Here is a 26,332-nt window from a genome sequence, read left to right as displayed (position 1 = left end):
TTCCAAAATTAAATAAACTTAAAGGCAACAAATTAACCATTGGAGAAGGTGATGATGTTTTCTATTATGACCACAAAGCTCCAGTTACAATAGAAATTTCTGAAGGAACATATGAGGTGGTTGAGCTTGCAAAGGAAATTCAAAAGCAAATCCCAGACTTTTTCCTTACAGCTAATAATAAAACTATGAAAGCGACATTACTTTCTAGCCACGTGTTTGATTTTACAAAACCATGTTTAGGGTCTGTTTTATTGGGATTTAAAGGTGTTTCTACTCCTGGTGTACAGTTTGAATCTACAAATAAAATAAACATTAATAATGTAAATGTGATTAGAGTAAAATGTAATATTGCAAACGGGTCCTATTTAAATGGAAACAAATCACACACCATACATAGCTTTTATCCAGAAGCTCCTCCTGGCTACAAAATTATTGAAGTTCCAAGAAATATTATATATTTTCCTGTAAATAAGAGAAGTTTAGATGTTGTCAGTATTACATTTGCCGATCAGCACGACAAGGCAATTGACTTTAATGGAGAAGAAACTACAATTACTTGTCATATAAAAAAGATATGAGAATTTATAAGAATTTATCTATAAGTATACAAAATGCTAGGTTCCTACGATCAATAGGACTAAAGTTAAAATTTTCTATTAATAAAAATGGAAGATTTTCTAGACGTTACAGGGAAATCCCAATTCGACGATAGTGTGGTTAAAATTACAAATCACTCCTATGTTCCCCATAACACTTTAGCAATAAATAATTCTGATGAAATTCAAATATGTATTAATAATCAAGATTTGCTAACTCTCCCATGTAGGAGTTATCTGTATATTAAGGGAGAAATTGAAAATCATGATAAAGGTCATTTTATAAATAATGCATTTGCATTCTTATTTGATGAAATTAGATATGAAGTCGCAGGTAAAGAAATAGACATTGTAAGAAACCCAGGAATTTCTAGTCTTATGAAAATATTGAGCTCTTACAATAAAACAACTAAATTGTCAAATGTGGCATTTGATTCTGACACGAATTTAAAAGAGTTCCATAAAAGTGGCAAGTTTAGTACTTGTTTGCCATTAGAACTGTTAATGGGTGTATTTGAGGATTTTAATAAGGTATTAGTAAATGTCAAACAAGAATTGGTGTTGAAAAGATCCAAAAATGATTTGAATTGTATATTAACAACCACTAGTGCTCCAGCCAGTGGTACTGCTGATGCAATTCCCAAAATTATACTTAACTCAATTCAATGGGTGATGCCACATGTAATACCATCAGATGGGGAGAAGTTACAATTACAAAAGATGTTATTGCAAAATAAAAATTTGCAAATTGCATTTAGAAGCTTAGAGTTGCATGAACTTCCATCATATCCCAATACTACAAGACATACATGGTCAGTAAAGACGTCTTCAAGTTTGGAGAAGCCTAGGTATATTATATTTGGTTTCCAAACAGCTAGAGATAATAGTGCACGAAAAAGAACTGATGAATTTGATCACTGTAAGTTAAAAAATCTCAAAGTATTTCTAAACTCTGAATATTATCCTTATAGTGATTTAAATCTCGACTTTGAAAATGGAGATGTCTCTAAAGCTTATGAGATGTTTATGAGGTTTAGAGAGACTTACTATAATACTATCCCAGATCCTATGATTAGTAGGGCTGAGTTTATGAAGAAATATCCACTAATTGTAATAGACTGTTCTAGACAGAACGAAACAGTGAAGGAAGGAATTGTTGATATTAAATTAGAGATTGAAACTGCAGAAAATGTACCAGCAAATACATCTGCATATTGTTTAATAATACATGATAAAGTGTTTGAGTACAATCCTTTGTCAAATGAGATAAATAAAATGTAAATAAAAGATGAAAAACATTCAACAAGAATTGGTTGACTCTGCAAATCAAATACGAGAGAAATATAGAGCTTTAAAACGTGGCAAGTTTCTAGAGGCTGAAGAGAGGTTTCAAACATTCCAACCTTTAATAGAGCCATTACAAGAATTAAAAAAAATCGCCAAAACAGAGAGGCCTCGAATGGAGATTCTCCCAATGACTCCATCTAGAATACCAATAATACCAAGATTACAACCATTACAGCAATCCACCCCACAGAAATTAGATTTTGGTCTTTTAGCATCAGACTATTTAGGAAATTACCTCAGTAAAAGTAGTATGACAGACACTACATATGGTATTAGACGAGAAGCAAATACATTTTTTATTGGAAATAAGGAAGTTGACATTGCCAATGATGATGTTACAATTGCAAATAAAACCTACAAGGGGACAAAAGGTTTGTGGCAATTGTTAACTTTAAAAGAACCTGAGGATTATACTCCGGCTGATTTGCAAAATTATAAAGAAATTTTGGAAGCTACAAATGGACATTTAAAGAGTTACAAAGATGGTGCACCAATTTCAAGTAATAGACATACTAAATATCTTAATATAATTAAACCTCTATTTAAGTCTGTTGGTGAAGGTTTGAGACAAGTGACTGGTAATAAAATAGACTATATTTATTGGGATGATCCTAATGAGCTTGTAGATAGGTTAAGACTTCTTTGGCTAAGTCGCCAAGCCGGTAACTCAGGAGTGGATAATGAAATAGATTCCATTATTGAGGAATTGAGAGAAAGTGGAATTATTTACTAAATAAAAATATGTTTATAGATAAATTTTATCGTTTATATAATCCATATAATAAGCCTGCAGAACCCAGGGCTAGTAGTGAACCTACTTTAAATTTACAAGACGATAGTTGGAATGGTTTAAACCGTAAAATTGGTAACGTTAAAGATGGGGAGTTTGTAGATGATGTATCAAATTTGGGACAGACATTAACTAGAAAAGGTGATGTCTTCTTACAAGGTAGAACTAAATATGAGTTTTTAGAATCTAAGAATAAAAATTGGAATGCTAAAAAACAGAAAATTACTAATGTGGAAAAGGGTGAAAGTTTAGATGATGTGCCCACTTTACAACAGACTTTAATACGAACAGATGGTGGTACATTTGTACAAGACAATAATAATTATGAATTTTTAGAATCAGAGAATGGTATTTGGAATGCTAAGAAACGGAAAATTACTAATGTAGAAAAGGGTGAAAGTTTAGATGATGTGCCCACTTTACAACAGACTTTAATACGAAAAGAAGATGGTAAATTTGTACAAGACGATAATAATTATGAATTTTTAGAATCAGAGAATGGTGTTTGGAATGCAAAGAAACAGAAAATTAGTAATTTGATGGAAGGTACAGATAGTAAAGATGCTGTGAATGTTTCACAAGTTCCAAAAATGGAAGCAGGCTATTGGAGTTTTAATAGTAAAAGGTTAGTACGTGTTAAACCTGCCATTGATGACACTGACTGTGTTATAAAAGAACAGACTATAACTTTTGATAAAAAAGAAAAATGTTGGGATGCCAAAAAACAATTTATAAGAAATCTACCAGAGGGGGAACATTTGGATGATATTTGTCTAATGTCACAATCTATGCATTACGATGGATCAAAATTTGTATATGGAGAAAAAAATTTTAATTTGATGGAATATAATCCTGATTTATTAGTTGCTGACCCCACATCTTTGAGTGGATTTAAGTATATAGATAATAGACCATATATACCAGAAAACTATGTATTTAAAAGAATGGAAGATAATCTATTGATTGGGGCTAATGGTGATGTATTTAGAGTTACAGGAAAGGATGATGTTATAAAAAATGAATGAAATTGCATACGAGCTTCATAAGCCTGCAAGAAAGAATTTCATTAGAAGGTCTTTTAAAGTATTGGGTATAAACGAAACCATACAAATAGATTTAGTTGATATGCAAAACTATGCTAGAGAAAATTCTGGCAATAAATATATTTTAACTTTAATAGATACATTTTCTAAAAAAGCTTATGCTGCTCCACTAAAGAATAAGACAGGGTTAGTGGTTACAGAAGCCATTAAAACCATTCTACCAAAGGGGGTTAAAAACATTCAATCTGACAATGGAAAAGAATTTTTTAATCAATATTTTAGCAAACTAATGAAAAAATTAAATATTAATCACTATCACACATTTTCTACAACTAAGGCTGCAATTGTGGAGAGGTTTCAGAGAACTTTAAAGAATTGGTTATATAGAGAATTTAGTGCTCAGGGGAGTTATAAATGGTTGGGTTTACTTCCAAAGTTAATTCAAAAATATAATAATAAAGTGCATAGATCTATAGGAATGAAGCCTAACCAAGTGAATGTTAAGAATAGTAAATATGTGCATGAGAGGTTGACTTCTAAAGTAGTGCAAGTTAAAAAGCCAAGATATAAGGTAGGTGATAGCGTAAGGATTTCCAAGTATAAACATGTTTTTAGTAAAGGTTATACTCCAAATTGGACAGGGGAACTATTTACAATAGCAGAAGTTAAGAATACAAAGCCTGTGACTTATATCTTGAAAGATGAAAATGGCAATATAATCAGGGGAGGCTTCTATACAGAGGAGTTGTTAAAGACCAAGTATAAGGACATGTATTTGGTAGAGAAGGTAATTAGGAGAAAGGGTGATTCGTTGTATGTCAAATGGCTTGGGTTCCCAAGTAGCCAGAACTCATGGATTTCCACTAAGGATGTCCAAGGGAGCACATCATGAGCCGGGAGCATGCCCGAGTTCACGCACAAACCTCACATGATTTTGAAAATATACATGGGAATGGATGTGGATTTGAAATTTTAATGGAGTTGTACAATGGTATTGAACATTTATATAGGCTTGTATTGGACAAGATCCAGGTCTTTAAAAAAGTGGCCAAAAAAAGCTCACCATTTCCAGACGTGATTTTTAGTATTAAAAAAGTAGACAATTTATATAGGGGTGTATAGGTCGAGAGCTGGGTCTTTAAAAAAAGTGGCCAAAAAAAACTCTTCCATTTTTTTCTCATTTTTCCCCTATAAAAAGTGCTCTAAAAGTGCCTCTAAAACGCCGAAAGTGGGGTCATATTCTGGGTTCACCACTACTCTAAATTTACACTTGTAAGGGTCAATAAATATAAGAAATAGCTTTTTTAGCTTAATATCAAATATATTTATGGGGAATAAGTAAGAAATAAGGTTCGACAATTATATAGGGATATTTAGGCAAAGATCAGAGTTTTTGGTTTTGGTGGCCAAAAAATGATCCCCATGTTATTCTTATGGGGAAAACGTGCCTAAAGTGATGGCTCTTTGCCCTATTGCCTCTACTAACTAGATACTAAAACGAGCTCCATAATTTATAATGGGATGAGAAGTCTACTTAATATAAGCCCAAACTCAAAATAATTTAATCAAAAAAGTCAAAGGAACAAAGCCAAACAAAACCTACAGAAAGCACAAACTACACCATGGGGCCGAACCCATAGTTATGTAAGTTATGTAGGTTACTTTAATAACCAGATTTGACCTTTTGTAAAATTGTATTCTTACAAAGAAACGAGAACTCTATCGCTACAAATCATAGAGTTTAGTTAGAAACATATTATAATCAATGATCCTTGAACCCTTACATCAACGTGAACCGTTAAGGCTTCATGGCTGCTAAGCTAACGACGTTATATGCGGAAAAATCAGAGAAAAGAACACCATCTCGATCTCATCGGTTCAGCTGTTCAGCTGTTCACGTTACCGACCGATTACAGTAACTGTCACTAGCCAACCGACCCCATCATCTAACAAATGATGTTTATTTAAGATAAAATTGTGAATACTGTAGTTCAAAATTAAATGTTTGAAATGACTAAATTTGCTACATTGTTTGTCCTTCAGTGTTATCGTTCGTCACTTATAAGGCCATATAATCTGTGCCTCCGGAGTTTGCACCAAGGTTAGTTACTTTTGAGGTTAGAAGACATACAATCCTCTAGTTGAAAATTAAATTAGTTGATTAGGCTTTATTACTTTGCAGTGTCAATGAAAAATCTGAAGGAAGAGGTTATCGCCCCAGCTTCTTATCAGCTTTTTTGGAGCTGAGGAGTTGGGTTGATAACGTCTTGATTGTTCTTTTTCGTGTTCTCTGTGGTCACAGAATGATGTTGGAAGTAGTGTTGGTGATCAGCCCAATTTTTACTCTGTTTATTTCCTTCTATTCAAGAAGGATCCCAAACCTTTGTTGGAGTAAAGGTAAATAATCAAATCTTACTCTTTTTTTTTAGTTTTTTCTTCTTTTTCCCTAATTGTTTAAATTTTACTATTAGGCCTACCTCAAGATTATTGCCCCTAACTTACACTCTATGAGGCCATAATATGGTGTACTAAAATTGCTTCTGTTGTAACTTAAAACATTTTTTTGGTGGTAGTGGTAATAACATGGACCAAATGTACAAATTCCTTAGGCATCACTTTGCCATCCCTCAAACCTAAAACTCCTCGTTACTGGTAAGTTAGGCTAAGCGTTATAATCTTTTTTTTGAGGCCAAAACTTATTTGCATTTTAATGCTGGCATTAACAGGATCATTTAATAAATGATATCAATTTCATTATTTTATATTTTTGTTTCAATTACTGGTACTGATTTAAATTCTTTTAGGCTAAATATTATATTTAGTTTGCTGTTTAAGTGAAATTGTTATGTCATCGTATGGGTTTAATTTCATCTTTGGCTCTTAAAAGTTTTGTTTGGTGACATCTAACTAGGCTAGATTTATTTTTAAATACCCCAACTTACGCCCTTTGTATTGGCCATGGCCCCCACATTCGATCGTGGGCCCTGTAACCAGAATTGAGCTCGGGATCTCTTCCACTATGTTCGCGTAGTATGTTATGGTACCGTAATTGGCAATTTTTCCACCATTTACAGAATTTGTCAATGTCGGTAAAAGTAAGGAATACTTAATTGAGACAATCAAATCAATAAAAAAACCTGTAACTTATTTGCTAAAAAGCAAATCATCTAAGTTACTTTTATTTTAAGCTACTGAAAGAACTAGTGATAGGTAGTGGTTTAAATAGCCTACCTTATTCTTGCAATCCAAACTGAAAGTAAATTTCAATTTTTTGTTTGATTTCTTGTACTGACCAGAAATAAAATTCTATTTATAAAAATAATAATAAGATTATGACTAACTTGGGAGCTAACCAATTAAAATGTTTTTGGCATGTTTAATACTCTGACTAGTGTATTTTATGTTCCTCAAAATCGAGCAATTGCAAAGTACCGTATTTGTCAGGAGTAATTTAATAGCGAATAACAGTAATAATGTCCGATTAGTAAAAGAGTCAACTTAAAGATTATGAAACTAATGGAAATACTCACAATGTACATAACAGTTCCATATAATCAAAATTTTTTTGTAAATATTGTATCATTTTTCAAAAGCTGAACTTGTTTTTTTAGCGTTTTCTACAAATGTTTCCCACTCATAGCCACATTAGGTTGTCCATGTTTACCTTTGTCATTGATAATGTAGCCTTCATGATACTACCATAGATTACAAAAACCTTACTTTGATGTATGATGGTCTAAAGCCGGGTTTACACGATGCCAGTTGGTGAGACAATTGTCAGAAGACAACTGGCTAGCATGAAATTATTAGCTTTGTGTAAACACTTCAGGCTAATTGCCTTGCCGACTGCCCTGATATTGAGTTGTCTCCGGAAGTAGGCTGAGGACAATGAGCCGGGCCCAGTGAGGCCCCCCACCCTTCGAAAACCTAGTTGTCGTGACAATTGGCGCTGTGTAAACAGTGTAGGCCAATGTTTATTTAATACAGTAGGAAACATAGTGAATACAGTACTGTACATTACAGTAGAAACAATTACGGTGCAAAAGTATACAATAAATAACTACTGTACTGTGTATAGGGTACAGTTCAATGAGGCGTTCGGATTAGTGGACGTTCGGATTACGGGGGTTCGGATAAAAGAGGTTCTACTGTAACTATATTTAGGCTAAGTATTTTAATTTTAATTCTATGATCTGCTGTAAAATATTCTTCAATACATAAACAAAAATTAAACATAACTAGACCCTGTGGCCAGTGTTGCACCAGCCCCACCCTTGTGGGGGCCATGATATAGGCCAAACAAGAACAATGCTCAATCTAATAATAAAATATCTTACCACTTATGTGTAAAATTTAACTAGTAAATCAAATTTGTTCAGTCACACCCCCATAAACCATATACTTAAAATGTTCGTCATGACGAGAAACCTTACGCAAAACTATCCATTATTTCATAAATTGCCCTTTAAGGTCGTAATTCCTTTCTAATGGGAACTTTCCATATACCTAATGTTAAAAATACCTCAGCTGTACTTATTTGTATGTTATCCTTCCAATCTATTTATCAGGTGTGATTATTTGTTTGTATATAACTGTATTCTGTTTTGTTTATTTCAGCTTAACTTAACCAAACAATAGTTTTATTAATACTTATGAAGTCACCGTGGTGAAGCCCGTGGGTGACAGATAGTTTTAAATAAGTGCAGTAGGCAAATTTCAAAAATATTGTAAACTTAATCAGTATTAGTTAGGCTATTTCTTAATACAAGTTATTTCTTCTAAATTTATTTTTAAATATTTTGACAGTTTGGATTTAAGATGGCTAGATTCTTCAATTTAAAACAGTTTAATAATAATTTTTTAATTTACTAACTGAAATGATTCTCCCTCAGTTCTTAACAAAGCTAAAAGTGATAATCTATTTTCTTTATCTTCTATACCAATTTATAAAATGATAAGTGTAGACATCAATGAGTGATAAGACTCTAAACAGTTTTCATTTTTAACCTGACCTGTTAGTTCCCATTGAAAATGTTGTTGTAAGATTATTATTTTATAGGATCTTTAGTCAGTCTATGGGGAGTTTTAACTTCAGTCTTGATAATTTAGATGGGAGTTCAGTAAGCCTAAGTAGGAAATTACTAATTGCTCTTTATTTTGGTAAGTTTAACATTAGTTTTGTTCTATTGGTTTTACTAGGCTTATCCGAACATGGTTTGTAAAGAGGATACTAATTGGCTAGAAATATTTATAATAAGTTTAAACAAATCCAAGTAATTTTTAAGATTTAAGCTACCCAGAGTGAGATAAATAATTATTAAGAACCATCATAATAGTTTAGAAAGTTTTTTATTAATATTCTTTACCTACCATACATTTCCTTGAAAAAATTTAGCTTGAAAAATAATTGGTTTATTTCATATTAGTGATTGTGACCCCTGTCCCCCCCCCCCCCCTACATTACCTTTGTATCCCCCCTGTGTCCCTGTGATCCCTATATTAGGCCTACAGTTTCTTTTTGTTACAATTAAAATTCTTAGTGATTAAAACGTACACAGTCAGACTTGATTTTTCAACCTTTTTTTCAAGTTTTACTATGTTTATCGGTACTGTAGCTAAGTTAGTACAATGAAGGGCATATTTTAAGTATAGCCTATCACACGTTGCCGTCCGGGATACTAAAAAGTTCTAAATATACAGATAACAAGTTTGATTTTTTCATTGCTCTACTTTTCCATAATTTGTAATGATGACAAATGTTGTCTTGACATTTAAACCAGCTTCCGCTTCGTTCCTAAGTACTAGGATGTAAGGTGAAGCAAACAACTAAGTGATTCCTTCTTTTGCCGCAGAACATGGGCAGAACACCAAGCTAGTCCACAGGAGATGGCGCAGATTTTGGCACAGTTGGGTCCCGATCTCCACCGGCGTCGGAGTCTCGGTGCTGGCCGTGCTACAATGGCGCAGACTACAGAGAGATAACGAGTACCCAGAACCTCTCGTCAAGGAATTTCAGGTAAGAAGTCCCTCGTGTTTGTACCAAGGTTGATTTTCTCTTATTATAATCTGTAATCTCAAAGAGCTTGGAAAATGGACCTCTACTCTTCCATAATCTTAATCTGTCTCAAGTCTTTCCTTCTAGACTCTCCGTTTATTGTTTGTCATGTTAGCTTTTCCATGTGCTTAATTTGTTAATGAAATTCAAACACATAAAATTGGAATCCAGTTTCACTCTTCTTTCAGCTGAAACAAAGCACCAATTAAAATCATAACTTAGACAACTTAGAAGAACATTGTTTAAGTTCACCTTTGGCTCTTAAATGTCCTTTTGGGTGACATCTAACTAGGCTAGTATTATTTTAAGAAGGCCTTTTCTATATGGGCCAGATAAAATGTTTGAAACTGGTTAAAAATATCTCAGCTGTATCAAGGAACAATCCTCCTCTGGTTCAAACCAGCTACCTTCAGATTTGAAAGTGAACACTGTAACCACTCAGCTACCCAGACAATAAAGGTGTTCATGGGACAGAGTTGTGAAATCTGTTAATATCCAAAGCTATCCACATAGTTTGTTTGGTCTTCTTGCAGAATCATTAAACCTTCTTTATTCTTGTTTCGTGTCCTTCACAATACTATTTTGCTACCTGAAAAGATAGAATCATGTTAGTCAGTTTCCGTTAACAAATAAATAAAAGTATTACACACAAGATAGACTATGAAATAGTAAGTAATAACCAACCTGTCACAGATTACCTGTTACCGATCTCTACCGTTGCGTCTGTGGTCTCGTACGTGGGGTTGGTTGTGTAACTGTCATGTTCCGCTGACACTGCGCTCCTACGTTTACGGCCTCTACTCGTCCATGTACGGCGTTAACCTTGACGAGATGGCAGGAGATCTCTCAGACTATCCGAGCCTTGGACAGTTCTTCACTCGTCAACTGAAAGACGGAACAAGACCTATTGACCCTGTTGACTGCATTGTAAGTCTAAATCAATTTTTGTATTATTTATTTTAAAACTCCATCAAATCTGAAATTAAAATGTACATTGTTGATGATTCGGAAATACTAGATTGTTGTTCAAACCTTTTAATAAAAAAAATAACAGCAGATATCGAGACATTGGGGTAAAAGCTTTTACTACAGGAGAGATACTCTGCGTAGCCCTCCTGCTTTTTATAAAATAGTTAATACTAAGATATGTACTTTAGGTTTTTCTAGAGGATAGCAGGCTTACCTGAATGGGAAAGAGTCCTAACTGGCACCAGAAACACAAAACTTCACTCTACACACAAACATTAGACCTACACTAAACACAAAACATTAAAATATTTCACTATCACCGACAGCATTTCAACTAAAGAAGCTATGTGTTTAGGAGAAAGTTGATTTCTTTTGTTGAAATCCTAATAACCTAGGCCCTTCCTTGTGCTCTATGTTTCATTCTCAATATGTACAGTACTGTACTGGTACTTGGTTTGATAGGCCTACAATGTCTTTTCCAGCAAAATGATTTTCTTGTAGGATTGAATGAGGTACAGCCGATAGATTTTGTGGGTTATTGTACATCATTTGCTTGATCGGGTTGTATGCTTATACAATTTAAATAGAAACAAGTTGGACAAAATTTAAAAGAAGAAGAGTTTTTGTGTGTGTGATGCACCTGTCAATCTACTTATTATTTCAGGGTTGAATTTAATAAATTATTGAATTGCCTACAGTACTTAATTTCTGCACATTTATTTCTGAATCGTCAACCTTTACCGTGAATTCAGTTTCTAAGGTTATTCTATTATAAAGTACCTAACTGTTGTGTTTAACATTTCCAGGTGTCTCCAGCTGATGGCAAAGTCCTCAACAGTGGCAGAATAACTTCTTGCCACGTCGAACAAGTCAAAGGAGTAACATACAACCTTCAAACTTTTCTCGGCCCACCTACTTGGAAGACTGCTAACTCAACACGAAGTATCAACCGCTCGAATACCAAATTCACAGAAGCGACCCATCTAGCCAGGACTGACGAGAACGACAATGAACTCGTCAAAAGTAAAATCAACGTTGATAATTATATTATTCCCGAAACGTTTTGGGGGGGAGTGGATGTGGTGAAGTATCTGTTCAAAGCCCAGCAAGAGCAAGAAGAATGTATCAAGGATGTGTGGGATGATTATAAATCACAACTTTTATCAAACCCTGACAATGTTCTGTATCAAGCGGTCGTGTACCTAGCGCCCGGAGATTATCATCGGTTCCATTCTCCAGTCAACTGGAAAGTCAACTTCAGGAGGCATTTTCAAGGTAAACTACTTTGAATATGTTGATTAGTTTATAACTTGCTCTTATATTTTTAAACTTCATCGCGATTGATGATTATTTTAATTTTATATGCTAACTGATTTGACTACACATTACATTTTGGGAGATAAGGAAACTCCTCTTGTTTTAAAAAGACCATTTAGCCTATGTACATTTAACTAATAACCCTATCTAACATAAACTTCCCAATATTTTTTATTCTTTTATTTTTTTCCACATATAGATTGACAAATAATACCAATGAAATTAACTATATAATCAGTCTGAAACAGGCCCGGTCTGGCTCCATTGGAGGCCCTCGGCTAGATGGTGATTTGAGGCCCCCAGTCAGAAATAAAACAAGGACCATGGGGTGCTCTCACGGCAACAATTAGTTAGCATATATGTTTGCTGCATGCCGCAGGTTCATAAAAGGGGCCTAATGTGGTTTTAAATGATTAAAAGTTTTTGATAATTTTGATTAAATTAATAATTGCTAAATTTCCATAAATTAAAATCTTTGTATTTATAAATTTAATTCCGAGGTATCAATCAATTTAAATTTGTTATAAAATTTGCTCGTATTTCTATTCACCTTTACAGCTGCCATAAAATTTAAAGGCCTATTCTTAAAATTGTCTTAAGTCTTCAATTTAAAAATAAGACCAAAACCTAGTTCTTAGAGTTTTTGCCATACATGGTAAAAAAGCATATCATGTACCACTTTTGAATTTTGAATACATCTATGAATGGACCACATTTACTGTTTGTTTATCACACACTTTACTCCATAGTTGTACTTCAGCAACAAAGACAAACAGAAATAATCAAAAGTATTTTAATTTAAACGTTGTAAGGCTTACAAAAAACTTCTGATGATTTCCGCCTGCCTGTTTGCGACTTCTCATTGTTAGCAGAATCGGAACTGAAACCAGCTAACCTGCTAACCATAAGTTCAAACAGTTTGAATTTAATTTGTTTTTATTTTGAAATATTTCCTTTCCGTTTTTATTTTACTTGCGCCACTTGGGTGCACACGTTTCATTTTATAAACTGAACAATTCACGTGTTAGTAATTTTTCAAACAATATGTCATAACCAACTACGTAGGGATGACTGGAAACAGTCGTCGGTGATTAAACTATAGTCGTAACACCATACTCGACCTTTTGGTGTTGAGATGAGGCTGACTGGTCGAATAAAATCAGTTGTAGATAAACTGACGGACAGGAATTGGGAACAGTTTTTAGGGATGATACATAAAATGTAATTGCATTTATTTTTGTTGTTTAAAAAAATATAAAATTGCCAAGACACTGTGTTTTATATACTGACTAGCTGTACCCGCGGGCTTTGCCCCGTTTAACTTCACAAGTGAGCTCGTTCGCAAGGCTCAATCACGTCCTGGTTTAAGTTCGTTCGCTACGCTCACTCACCTTTAGGTTGGAGCTTGTTCTCTCAGCTCACTTGCCTTCAGGTTAGCTCGTTTGCTACGCTAACTCGCTTCCAGGTCGAAGTTCGTTCGCTACGCTCACCCACCTTTTGGTTGCAAATTGGCTGTAGTCATAAATTAAAAAAAAATAATAGTGCTGCACCTTGTTGGTAATCCTTGTAACTTTAATGTTATTGCACATCATAGAACAGAACCAACTTGTTTAATTGAAACAGCTGTTGTGAAATTCCTTTTAAATATGAAAAATCATAAGGTTAACATGGGAAACTCCAGAGCCACTTGGCGGAGCCCGAAAGCCCGATCAGAATAAAAACTACTTAGTTTTCCTATTTAATGCTTAAAGAATTGGTGTACCGAATTTCAGCATCCTAGGTAAATGGGAAGTGGGAGAATTAGTGATGAGTGAGTGAGTGAGTGAGTGAGTCAGTCAGTGAGGGCTTTGCCTTTTATATATTTAGATGATTTAGATTTTAATGCCTGTAGTAAAATCTGTTTTAAAAACCAGGTAACAAACAAATAGGAATATTTGTTATACTGAGTTAGAGACATTAGGCCTACTGAATAATTTAAATCTTGCAGTCATGTAATAACTAAAAATGTTTAATTAATTGTGAATGTTGTCATTCTATTACGTTTTATACCAAAGTAACAAAATATTAATGCAAATTGACAACAAACAATAGGAATCAAGCAGCAAACCTTTAATGTTTAAAGTAAAATTATATTCGATAATTTTCTTTGCAATTACTGAAACCACTGCACCGATTGAACGCCACCAGTTGTTGTTGTAGTGGAATTCTCTCGGTTTTTCATTCGACTGAAAAAAAACAACTGGTTTTAAAAACAACTGATTGACAAATTGACTAGTCGATAGTTTTTTCCAGTCGGTTGTCCCATGACTATACTAGTACAAGCGCTAAGCTGTCTGCTTGAGTCCAGACACCAGACATATCGCAGACGCGCCGGCACAGCAATGTCTCGTCACTACCGCGGAGCGCTGGGCACTGAGCTGATTCGAACGGTGCATTGCAGTGAGATCAGTGACTATCCTCTAGTACCGATTGACTATCACTGTACTTAGGGGCTACCCCTTACTGTAATTCAATTAAAAAAAAAGAGTATTGTTTATTTAAAATTGTTTTTGCAAGACTACGTTGCTGTGAAACAGTTAAACAAAATATTTTTTTATTATAACTAAATTTTTTGAATTGATTTTTTGGCTTTTGGAGGCCCCCTTGAGCTGGAGGCCCTCGGGGATCGCCGACTAGCCGCCCTGGCCAGACCGGGCCTGGTCTGAAACCTCCAAGCTAGTGTGGGAAAAGCCATAATATACACATGGATGTGTTTGAACACTTAACCACAAAGCTGTTCTCAATGTAAATATTTTACCGCACTAACAAAATCTCTTTCTTAACCTCTCATATTTTCCTCAGTTGTTCTTAAACTCTCCAAATATGCCTTCAATCAATCCAAATATTTTTCATAGTTTTGCTCCTAGTCTCCTTCCTACAGAATTCCTTTTCATCGCAATCATTTTGGACTCTATTCATTCTTTCTTCATAAAAATGCTAAGTATATTCAATACATTTTCAACATTTAAATTCATGAACTACTGGATCTTAATGAGTAATATTTTGAGCTACAATCTCTTTCCCCATGAAGCCCGGGATAGATTTTCCTAAACGATTGAATTTTCAAATATGATCAATTCACTTTCCTCATTTTTTCATTTAGCTTTTAACATTGTAAATCATTTATCAAGGCTTTATGATATAAATTGACTTATTTTGTAAGATTAATAATTTTTATTTGTGATAATAATCTTGAAGACAAAATTTGTTGCACCCCTAAAAATACTTACTCGCAAGATTTAGCCTATTGCGTACCGGTATTTGAATTAAAAGAGAACTAAATGTTGCTACAATTATATCCAGTTATTTCCTTACCGAAGCCCCTGACTTATAACATTTGATGATTCCATCTTTGTCTTAACATTCTGGCAAAGATTTTTTCTGTATTACATAGTACTTAGTCAAAACATTTAAATGATAATGTTTAAAACTAGGTTAAGAGTACAAGGATTTTGGCATATTTTACCCGTCACTTGTTTTAAAAATTGTTGAACAACTTCTTATTCTTCTTCTTATGCAACATTACTTATTGATCACTTTATTTTGAATCACGTTTTTAATTAGGCCTATTTGAGATAATCGATCAATTTTTGAGTGATGAAAGAATAAACAACCGTTCATTCATCCATGCTTCAAAACTAATTGACTTTTCTCAGTCATTTTTTACTCAAGTTACATTGAATGAGGAAGGTTTAAAGGTTATCAAAAACTGCTAATTTTGTTACTTTGCCTAGTGGTGCCACTGAGGCTGATTATCTCGTGTGTGAAAAGATAACCTTTTGGTTTAGGTTAATACTCTATGGACCCTTTCGATTGTTGGTTTAGAGAAATTTTTGAAGATGTCAATAACTTGGTTATTATTTATCCATTAGGGTAAGGTCGTGTTTGTTTTTGTTATGATGCACACATTGTAATCTTTTAGCCTAAATACATATTGTTATAGAAGTAATAATAATTTCAACTGTTTGAAGGACTACTTTGAAATCTGATTTTGTTATTATGGGACTGTCTTGCTGGGGTTTTGAAAAGAGATTGGAACACTTGACAAAAATATTGTCCTCAATGCTAATAAAATAAATGTTGGTAGACTTGTTTACAGCACAATAATATCCATTTTCTTTTTTTCCGTAGTGTAGCTTATTTCCTACACAAATTATCCATCCTCCCTTGATCAAGCGTAGCCTGTGGTAGACTGAAGATAACCTCAGATGAATTAAGATTCAAATAGTTTAATGACCTTAGTTTTTCTCTATCTTAATTATTATATATTTTTTTAATATCCCATGAAAATTCTTATTTGTTGTCTACAAACGATTTTTTACTTACTTTTACATCTTTGAATGATTTGCCGTACTGATTGAGAAGTAGGCAGATTTTTTAATTCATAATTTGTGGGAACTTCAAAGATTGGCTAATTTAACTCTTTGTTCAATTAGTCCAGGACCTGACTAGGGTTCTGTGTGCATGTCGTGTATAGAGAATTTTGCTTTTGCATTTCAATATAGGTGTCTTAGGAAGTGTTTTCCACTCGGGTGTCAAGATCGCACCTGGTACGTTTTCGAGCTATGACGTCATCAAAATGGCGGCCATTGATTTTTTTAAATCGTATATTTCGCAAACTATTTGTCGGATCGGAATGAATTTTTTTTTGTTTGAAAGATAATTTTAAATGCTACCTGTATTACATTTACACATTTGTTGATGTTTAGTACATTCTTCGTAATTTTGCAAAAACCTGTATTTTTAAATATTTTTGAGTTATTTTTGTTTGTAACGTTTTATTGATACAATTTATCAAAAACCACCGATGAAAAAAGTTGTAGAACGTTTAAAAATCTTTACAAAAATACCAAATTCGATATGTTTTACTCAAAATATTACGTCAAGAAACTAGATAAATCTCATAAAAACACCAATTTTGGCGCAAAAACGCGTATTAGTCCGGCATCTAGGGCAGTTCGCAAGTCTTATAAAGACAGTTTCACCATTCAATGTTGATGTATGTGTCTAAATAAGTGTTTTCAACTCGGGTGTCACGTCTGCACCCACTGCAGTTTCCGGTTATGACGTCATTAAAATGGCGGATAGGGCTATATTAAAAATAACTATATATTAGCCTACATACCATGTATCGGATCGGAATGAACTTTTTTTTGTTTGAAAGATAAGTTTACATGCTATCTTTCTTACGTGTGCACTTTTGTTTTATGTTTAGTACATTTTTCGTAATTTTGCAAAAACCTATATTTTTAAACATTTTTGTGTTTTTTTTGTCGATAACGTTTTATTGATACAATATATCAGAAATAACTTAAAGACAAAGTTGTAGCACGTTAAAAGAGCTTTACAAAAATACCAAATTCGATATGCTTTACTCAAAAGATCACGTCAAAAAACTAGAAAATCGTACAAAACAATCTAATTTTGCGCAAAAACGCATATAAATCCGACATCGATGGCTGTGTACGAGTCATATATAGACAGTTTTACCATTCAATGTTGATGTATGTGTCTAAAGAAGTGTTTTTAACTCGGGTGTCACGTCTGGACCCACTGCAGTTTCCGGTTATGATGTCTTTAAAATTGCTACATGTTACGATTTCACCAGCTATTTTACTTAAAATAAGACCATTACCCTCTTTTATGCAAATAAAAGCACAACACATCAATGTAATTAGTCCATAGGAATGTTTCCACTATATAAATACCCCCGGTGCAGCAATCCTGTCGACTAAGCGAATTTCCATTTGCCTGGATTGATTTTCAATTAATCCATTAAATTAACATTAAATTAACAACTCAAACAATGTTAACAATGTGTGATATATTGTATCAATAAAACGTTATCGACAAAAATAACACAAAAATGTTTAAAAATATAGGTTTTTGCAAAATTACGAAAAATGTACTAAACATAAAACAAAAGTGCACACGTAAGAAAGATAGCATGTAAACTTATCTTTCAAACAAAAAAAAGTTCATTCCGATCCGACACATGGTATGTAATATATAGTTATTTTTAATATAGCCCTATCCGCCATTTTAATGACGTCATAACCGGAAACTGCAGTGGGTGCAGACGTGACACCTGAGTTGAAAACACTTATTTAGACACATACATCAACATTGAATGGTGAAACTGTCTTTATAAGACTTGCGAACTGCCCTAGATGCCGGACTAATACGCGTTTTTGCGCCAAAATTGGTGTTTTTATGAGATTTATCTAGTTTCTTGACGTAATATTTTGAGTAAAACATATCGAATTTGGTATTTTTGTAAAGATTTTTAAACGTTCTACAACTTTTTTCATCGGTGGTTTTTGATAAATTGTATCAATAAAACGTTACAAACAAAAATAACTCAAAAATATTTAAAAATACAGGTTTTTGCAAAATTACGAAGAATGTACTAAACATACAACAAATGTGTAAATGTAAAACAGGTAGCATTTAAAATTATCTTTCAAACAAAAAAAATTCATTCCGATCCGACAAGTAGTTTGCGAAATATACGATTTAAAAAAATCAATGGCCGCCATTTTGATGACGTCATAGCTCGAAAACGTACCAGGTGCGAACTTGACACCCGAGTGGAAAACACTTCCTAAGACACCTATATTGAAATGCAAAAGCAAAATTCTCTATACACGACATGCACACAGAACCCTAGTCAGGTCCTGGACTAAATGGTTTAATCAAAACATATTTAAATTTATCCTAAGCAAACTGTACTCGTGTAACCAATAATTATAAAAAATAAAGTGAGTTTAAACAAAAATTCAGAAGAATTTCTGCGCTCCACCAGACCAGCTTGGCTTCACGTAAGTTTTACAAGCAGAATAATGATTTGTTGTTATTTCAGGAGAGTTGATGAGTGTAAATCCGCTAATCGCTGGCTGGTTGCCTGGGCTGTACAGTCTGAACGAGAGAGTCGTCTACGTTGGACAATGGAAACACGGCTTCTTCAGCATGACTGCGGTGGGAGCTACGAGCGTCGGCTCCGTCAAAGTCTACACTGACAAGGTGAGTGTTAGAATCACCTTAAAACAAAATAGAAGCTTCATCAAAGAGGGACTTGGCCTACTTCAATATTTGTGCAGAAAGATGTAAAGATAAACTAATAAAAGAACAGGTGTACTTCAATACTACTAGAACCCACTGGAATTTCCATTTCTGAAATATCCGGTGAAATATCCAGTAGTATTATTTTGAGGATGTAACTTTGATTCTCCAAATCCTCGGTTGGGCATGATGATGTCTGGTGTGACTCGTCAATAATTGATCTCCTGTTACATATTTTAAGTATATTTTCCTACCATTAAAAGTCTATATTATCCGTATTACAGGGTATCTACGGGTCACAAAAATCATGGAAGTTTTGGAAAAGTCACTAATTTTACTAGAGAATCACAGAAATCACTGAAAAGTAACGGATTTTCATTTTAAGGTCCCAAAAGACACGAAAAAGTCGGGCTTAACTGAAATATAGTTACCCAAACCTGTCTTTTGTTTTGCACTTTGCTGCAGACAATGATTAAATTCATATTACAGAATCAGAGAGTGTACATATTTTCGGAGCAGGCAACCAGCTCAAATTGTTACGGCACAAAATATTGTATGCCCAACTATCTCATGTTCAAGTCACTAAAAAGTATTGTCTTATTGTCACCAAGGATGGTGCATTTTAACCGACCCCCCCTAAAAAAAAACGCAAACTGACTTGTAATAGGCACTGCAATTTATTTTAATCAACCCTGTAGTATGTTGAAGAGCGAAGACGTATTTATTAGGTTCGTATAAAGAAGGGTAATAGAACAGAATTATCTCGTTTTAACAGTCTGTTGCTTGTATCAAATGAGACGATTCTCCAACCAAACCAGAGTTAACCCAAAAAAAGATATTTTTTTCTCAAAATATGTTCAATTCCGTTTAATTATTTCTTTCAGACTCTTCAGACTAACACGTTCAGATGGAGGGACGGCAAACACAAAGACGTAGAGATGAACTGTTCATGGAGCAAGGGAGAACAGGTGGGAGAGTTCAGGATGGGATCTACGTTGGTGTTGGTGTTTGAAGCTCCAAGAGACTACAAGTTCAACCTGTGTCCCAACCAAACTGTGAGGGTTGGCGAACCTATGTCTGGCTGTAAAATATGAAGAGGTCTGAGAAAAGTAAGTAGGCCTACTGTAGAGTTTGTAGTTGAGTTTTGGTTTGAAGTGCGTTTTAAAATTAAAATACAACTATTCAAATATCAACAGCAGCTATCCCTTCGTTCTTCAGATTAAAATCCCTGGCCTATAGCCTTTCCTTGCACAAAACTATTCAAATATCAAGTTAAAACTACCTCACTATGAAAATTACCTATTGGAGTAAATTGCATCCAAGAATGATGTTTCGCCTAATTTTGTAGCTGGGTGGAAATATTATAAAACTATTTTCACCTACGCTCCATTTGACGTTGCCACGTGCAGTACAGAGCTACCATAACATAAGCTATGTATTTCAAATCAGCGTTTCATTGACACTATCCATCCTAAAAACGTTCCTTATCCATAAATTTTTCTTGTGTTTTTTTATTACGGTACTATACAAATTTACCATTCCATTCAAATGGCAGTTTCACAAACACTAGCCATGGTCCTAAAAACACTAGGACCCGAGAAACGCAGATTTTTTTCTACTTTTTTACTGCAATACTATTTTTACCACGCAAAAGAAAAAAACCAATTTGTACAAAGTACAGAAATAAGTTAAAAATGTGTATTGTGTCTTCGCATGGGCCTTGAGAATAATTTCCACAAACATTCTCATTGTTTTGTTTGACAATAAAATGATGTTTCCAGTAATATTGACAGCACTCTTATCTCCCATAAAACGCGTACTGCATGGTGAACTTGGAATATAGTAAAGAAATGTATTCTATTATGAAATCCAACAATCCCTGGGAGAGCTTTTACTATATTACTGTTTTATAATGATTCTAAGTTGAACCACAGTTTCAAATTGCCACTTAAACATTACTTTGATGTGTTACAAACAGTCATGTGACGCGGATATGTTTGTTTACAGGACTGGAATGTATTTTGAGACTAGACGGTGAGTGAGACTTCTTTATATTTATGACTCGTTGATTTTGACTGGAGATCTCAATATTCGCCCCAAAGCTGTAGAACAGGTAGTTTACCAGTTTGAGTTTTCCCTTTCAAATATCAATGAGTGTGAAACCGAAAGTATTGTTTTGAGATGTAACATGAAAGCCTAAATCTTGCAAAATATCATACGTAGTAATCATATTATTCGCAAACACTGTTTTTATCAATAAAACAAACATAATTATGGAAATTGAGTGTCAAAACATGTTAAAAGTCAATGTTTAAGATAGAGAATTGTTAATGTTAAAATCATTCCATCATTACAGTTATAACCCTTTAGTGCCTTGTGAATAGTATATTACTTTGGATTTATGTAATTAACTAATGAATAGTTTTGAAAGCAGTGTTATCATTTAAGTTTCCTCAATATTGTGTAGGGTAATCAGGGGATTGAGCTCATAATGATTTGGAAAATCTTTTCTGGTCATCTCCAGCTAACATAGTTTATAGTATATATTTAATAGAATCTAGAAACAGATGTTAGTTAAATGCTTTAGCTTGAGCCTAAAATCACAATCGTCTAAGTAATTTGCATTACATGTGGTAACATTCAGAACATATGGTTGCCGATTGAAGTAGAATGATTTATGTTTTTTTTAAATATAAGTTTTCTTAAACAGAATACCTTGTTTTAACTGGACTTTGACAGACAAGTAATCTGGGTACAACAAATATGGATAATATACAATGGTTAGGCCTAATGGATAAATAAAGCGAAATAGTTGGTCTACTGATAGTTTCATTCCATTAATTATACTAAGTGAGATGGAAAAAAGTTGTTGACATACTAGAAGTTAAGGCAAAACATTTCCACTTGCACATCCCTGTAGTTTTACGCCTCTTTGCGACAAACGAAAACAATCAATATTAAGTGTATAAAAGTATTGACTCTGAATACTGCTAGTTTACTTTTGGTCCTATTGTAAAATCTTAAGCGTGTTTTGATGTGCGTTTCCGTCCGGTTTGAGCGCTGATGTTGCGTAAAAAATGGTCGACGATTCAATCCTGAGAGAAGTCAGTAGCTTTTTGATGGTCCGAAAATGGACCCAGCTGTCCTTGATTATTGCTATTTTAATAAATGGTCCTGACTAATGAAAAAGCTGTCTTACAGTAACAAAGCTACACAAGGCATCTCACATCATTCTACACTCATCCTTCCTTCATATTTGGGTTAAAACACGCTTATGGATGGGATTCCTATCGCAGTTGGTAATAACCTAATATTTTGAATTTTAAAATATTATTTTATGGTGAATTTTACTTTACTTCTCCATCATAACACGTTCACTGCGGGCGTATCCGATCGGATACGGGCCGAGCGCTGTTCAGACGCTGCCGTAACCGATCGGATACGCTCGGCAATGCCTTCCGTATATCATCGTTTTTGCTCTAGCGTCGGTCGAAGGCAGACCTATTCCACGTTAGCGTGTAGTGGGTGACTTGCTTTTTGTTGTGTTGTAGGTTGGTAGTAAAATTTCCCCATAAAATCCCCGTCTGGCAAACTTAAAAATCAACTTGTCTTTCTCCCTCTAATTGGCAATACGATGGGACCGGCTACGTTCCAAGCAGTGCTGCTATATGTGAGTGTTTAGCGAACTACGTCGACTCTTGTTATAAAACAGGACATCACCGCACGTTATTTGCTATTCGTCATACCGAAATATGAGAGCCAAATACCCGGCAATCGGGTTTGTTCGACGCTGCGGGCTGCGCAGCACTGGGGCTACGCCTGCCATTTGATGGCCCGCAGCGAATGTGTTAATATCATAGTAGGCTACAATGGTTCACAAACACATGATTTGATGTTCAAACGGTTCTAAATTGGTTATCAAGTACTGAGGAAAAAGTAAACATCATAATGCACTGCATATTCTGAACATAACTGACATTAAATTGCCTTCAGCTGATCTATAAGAATAATGAAGAATGATAAATCTGTTGTGGTGTTAAATCTATGATAACGGTTAGTTTTTGTAATATTCTCCCATTAAACCTCAGTCAGTCCCCCGTTTAGATATTAGGCTTTGAAGAAACTATACTTAGAATTTTATGTTTTGTTACATTATTATTATTGTCTGAATAAAACAAGGTATTCTGTACAACGGCACTTAAAGGGTTAGTTTCCATCAGTGTGAATTCCAACAGTATTTCTGACTCGTGGTATACTAGACTAACAGTTCCTACTACGTTAGGTGGGTTAGTTAACCTCTGTGAGGCGATGAGTAACTTATTTTAAGATTTTATTAGAGAAAAATCATTAAAATTGTGACAAAAATTCTTATCCGGTTTAAGAGTCTTAAGCAAAAAAAAACCCTAATTCGTTTCAACAATGTGGAATTTTTATACAGATATTTATTACTATAAATCAGTACCCTTGTATTAGTTTAAAATTAATTTAGTTATTGACGTATTTATAGGAATATTTTCCTATGTTTACACACTTTTATACAGATTGTAACTTATTGTGGTAAGACTGGTGCCATTTGAAAGAGAATGTGATATGATAAATAAAGTATATTGTACATTATATTTACTGTACTACTGTTATTTACCTTATTCTGCCTGGTATATTTGGTACAAAATTATAACATAAAAAGTTGTTACCTTTAAACAAATAATTAAATCATAGAGTAGCCGACTTGAAATTTGTCCATTTTGTACAAAGAACAGGTGTACCTTTTTTATGTAAGAAATATTCATCCCGATTAGAGTTATACCATTTGATTTATGTTGTATTTTAGTTTAATTTTTGAAAATATAGTAAGATTTTCTTAACCAAACAAATTTATTAAAGTAGGTACAATATTACTTTACTTACATCACATGACTGACGATCCATTGTGACAGAAAACTGGATTTATTATCAAGTTATGCACAAAAACATAAGTTGTAATTTTTTCCCAGATTAAATTTGCATCTGCCATTAGTTTTATCAGGTTTTCTGTTTGGTTTTTCTTAAATCCATTAACAAAAGCCCTTTCTTTAATAAGTTTTTTTGTCGGGAGAACAAGTTTTTCTCGGACTAGTTTTCTAACAAGATATTCACCTTTGTGACTTTTTATTTCACTTTGTAACAATTTTAAAGTTTTAATGTAGTGATGAAAATATTTAACATATTGTGTGTATGATTCTTCTTTATTGATTAATTTATTTAGAGTCCAGCTCAAGGAAATTAATTGTAATATAACTTTACACATATTTTTTGTTTTGGTTGTTGGATTTTTTATGTAAGTACCTCTTTTGGTTTAATGATTATTTTCATGACCATTTTGGTTATCATTGCAATCATAAATACATGACTCATAAAATAAATCATATACCCTTACTGGTTTCTTGTGTTCATTATGAAGTTTTACACCATAATATTAATTATTTATATCCAGTATATTTTTTATTGTTCGAGTTGTAACTGTGGTCGGTAACCAATTAATCACATTTTTCAAGTGATTTAGCTACATTTTCAACTAAACTTCATGAATCATTTCCAACTATTATAACAAATCTCAGATTCTAAAGTAATTACAAATTAGTTTTTAAAACGCATCAAACTAATGGGCAATCAAAATATCTCGTTTATATCAAATAAATTTAATTCATTATGTTGTCTTTGTTGGAAGGTTTCCCATGTTGTTCTGTGTTGCAGCATTGGTTGCTCACTTATTACTCACTTACTGTTATGTAGAAAAGTTCCACTCACAACAACTCCACTGTCCTATTATGCTGAAGTCTCGTCCGTTTCCCCGTTCGGTTAGCCTTTATCTCAATCTGTTGTCTGTTGTTGTAGTAATATTTGTAAACCTTGTACTCCAACGAGACCTTACGACATATATTGTCCAACTGTTTACGGCTTGCGATAGTTTTGTTGACGAGTTCGTAATAGTCTTGGAGTTCTTCAGGCGTCCATCTAAATCTCTTGGTGAGTTCTGCATCCGAGATTTTGTACTTGACAAAATGTGGTGTGCCGCTACTGATCACTGCTTGGCCGAGACGCAGAATTCCGCTGTGAGACCTCGGGTTTGCGATGCGTTCCGCAAGCTCCAAAAGCGCAGTTATCATCTGGTTGATGGTGGTCAAGTATGTTCTCGGCCCGGCATGGGAGTCCCTCACTAACTGATTGAGTCTAATGTCCAACCGTTTGATAAGTCGTGCTAAATTTGTCATCAGTCCCGACTGAACAATGAACAGGAGTATGACGATGGGTAGTTTCATTTATTTGTAGCTTGGAGGAAAGGAACTGGCTAGTCTCTACATTGAACATTGGTGATAGTTGACCTAATTTTTCAACCTGGTGATGTAATATGTTTACATCTAATCATGATATGAATGTTTGACACATGGAATTTTGTTTTAAAACAACAATGAATGGTGATGTAAAATGTGTAGGAGTTTACAATTTTGAAATATTAAAACCTTAATGAGGTATTCAATTCACTGATTCATGTTGATAAAAGTTAGCAATGCTCTTTTGTGAAAATTAAATACCATTTTTAAAGATGTACATGTTAGAAACCAACCAGCCTGTCATATAATTAGTCTTGTATAAATGAATTCTTGTTTCAAATTAACTGCCATTGTTATTTTTTTAAATTCAAGATAGAAGCAGTTTATGTTTTTAAAATGTTGCGTTTACTTGGTTTTTCCTGATGGAAAATATCTGTAACCAGTTAAACAAATTGAAGTCAAGACACTTTTAAATATCTTGATTAAATCATGACTTGATTTTTATTCTCTGGTAGAACGTAAAGTGATGCCAGATTATTAAATATGATGCATACACTTTAATAAGTTTAAACATATAATACTTCCCTAATTGTGAGAAGAATAGTAATTTCTTTGATCTTGCATTGGATTCTTTGTGTTTCTAAATTGTCTCTTCTTTTCCCATGTTAGTATCTCCTAAGTACTTAGGAATTTCTAAGCAAATTTTCTCGTAGGCTATTTGCTCCCATGGGATGTATTCAAAGGTTATTTATCATTGTATTAATGAATCAAAATACCTCCGATAGGTTAACCCTTAGAGTGCC

At 33.8% G+C, this 26,332-nt stretch overlaps 1 protein-coding gene across 2 annotated transcripts; it reads left to right on the top strand.

Moving 5' to 3' along the window:
* The first annotated feature begins 5,696 nt into the window (after positions 1-5,696).
* LOC128995065 (phosphatidylserine decarboxylase proenzyme, mitochondrial-like) lies at positions 5,697-23,825 on the top strand. Of its 2 annotated transcripts, none has more exons than XM_054419943.1 (7): positions 5,697-5,877; positions 9,629-9,792; positions 10,525-10,758; positions 11,607-12,075; positions 19,019-19,179; positions 20,103-20,327; positions 21,226-23,825. In XM_054419943.1, exons 1-6 carry the CDS (start codon positions 5,778-5,780, stop codon positions 20,310-20,312), a joined length of 1,338 nt encoding a protein of 445 aa, XP_054275918.1. In that variant the 5' UTR covers positions 5,697-5,777; the 3' UTR covers positions 20,313-20,327; positions 21,226-23,825. The 2 variants fall into 2 exon arrangements, with proteins under 2 accessions (XP_054275918.1, XP_054275919.1); XM_054419944.1 differs by lacking the exon at positions 5,697-5,877 and adding an exon at positions 5,918-6,173.
* Positions 23,826-26,332: the final 2,507 nt, after the last annotated feature.

Source organism: Macrosteles quadrilineatus, unplaced genomic scaffold (genome assembly GCF_028750875.1).
Source record: "Macrosteles quadrilineatus isolate MER2022 unplaced genomic scaffold, UCM_ALF_1.0 Scaffold_5__1_contigs__length_97177068, whole genome shotgun sequence".
Lineage (NCBI taxonomy): Eukaryota > Metazoa > Arthropoda > Insecta > Hemiptera > Cicadellidae > Macrosteles > Macrosteles quadrilineatus.
Note: the sequence above shows the minus strand (reverse complement) of the source record. Positions and strands in the feature narration are given on the sequence as shown.

Coding starts and splice junctions, on each gene's coding strand:
- LOC128995065 (XM_054419943.1), top strand. CDS start 5,778: ATGTTTGAAATGACTAAATTTGCTACATTGTTTGTCCTTCAGTGTTAT. Junction 12,076..19,018: donor CTTCAGGAGGCATTTTCAAG/GTAAACTACTTT, acceptor TTGTTATTTCAG/GAGAGTTGATGAGTGTAAAT. Junction 19,180..20,102: donor TCAAAGTCTACACTGACAAG/GTGAGTGTTAGA, acceptor TATTTCTTTCAG/ACTCTTCAGACTAACACGTT.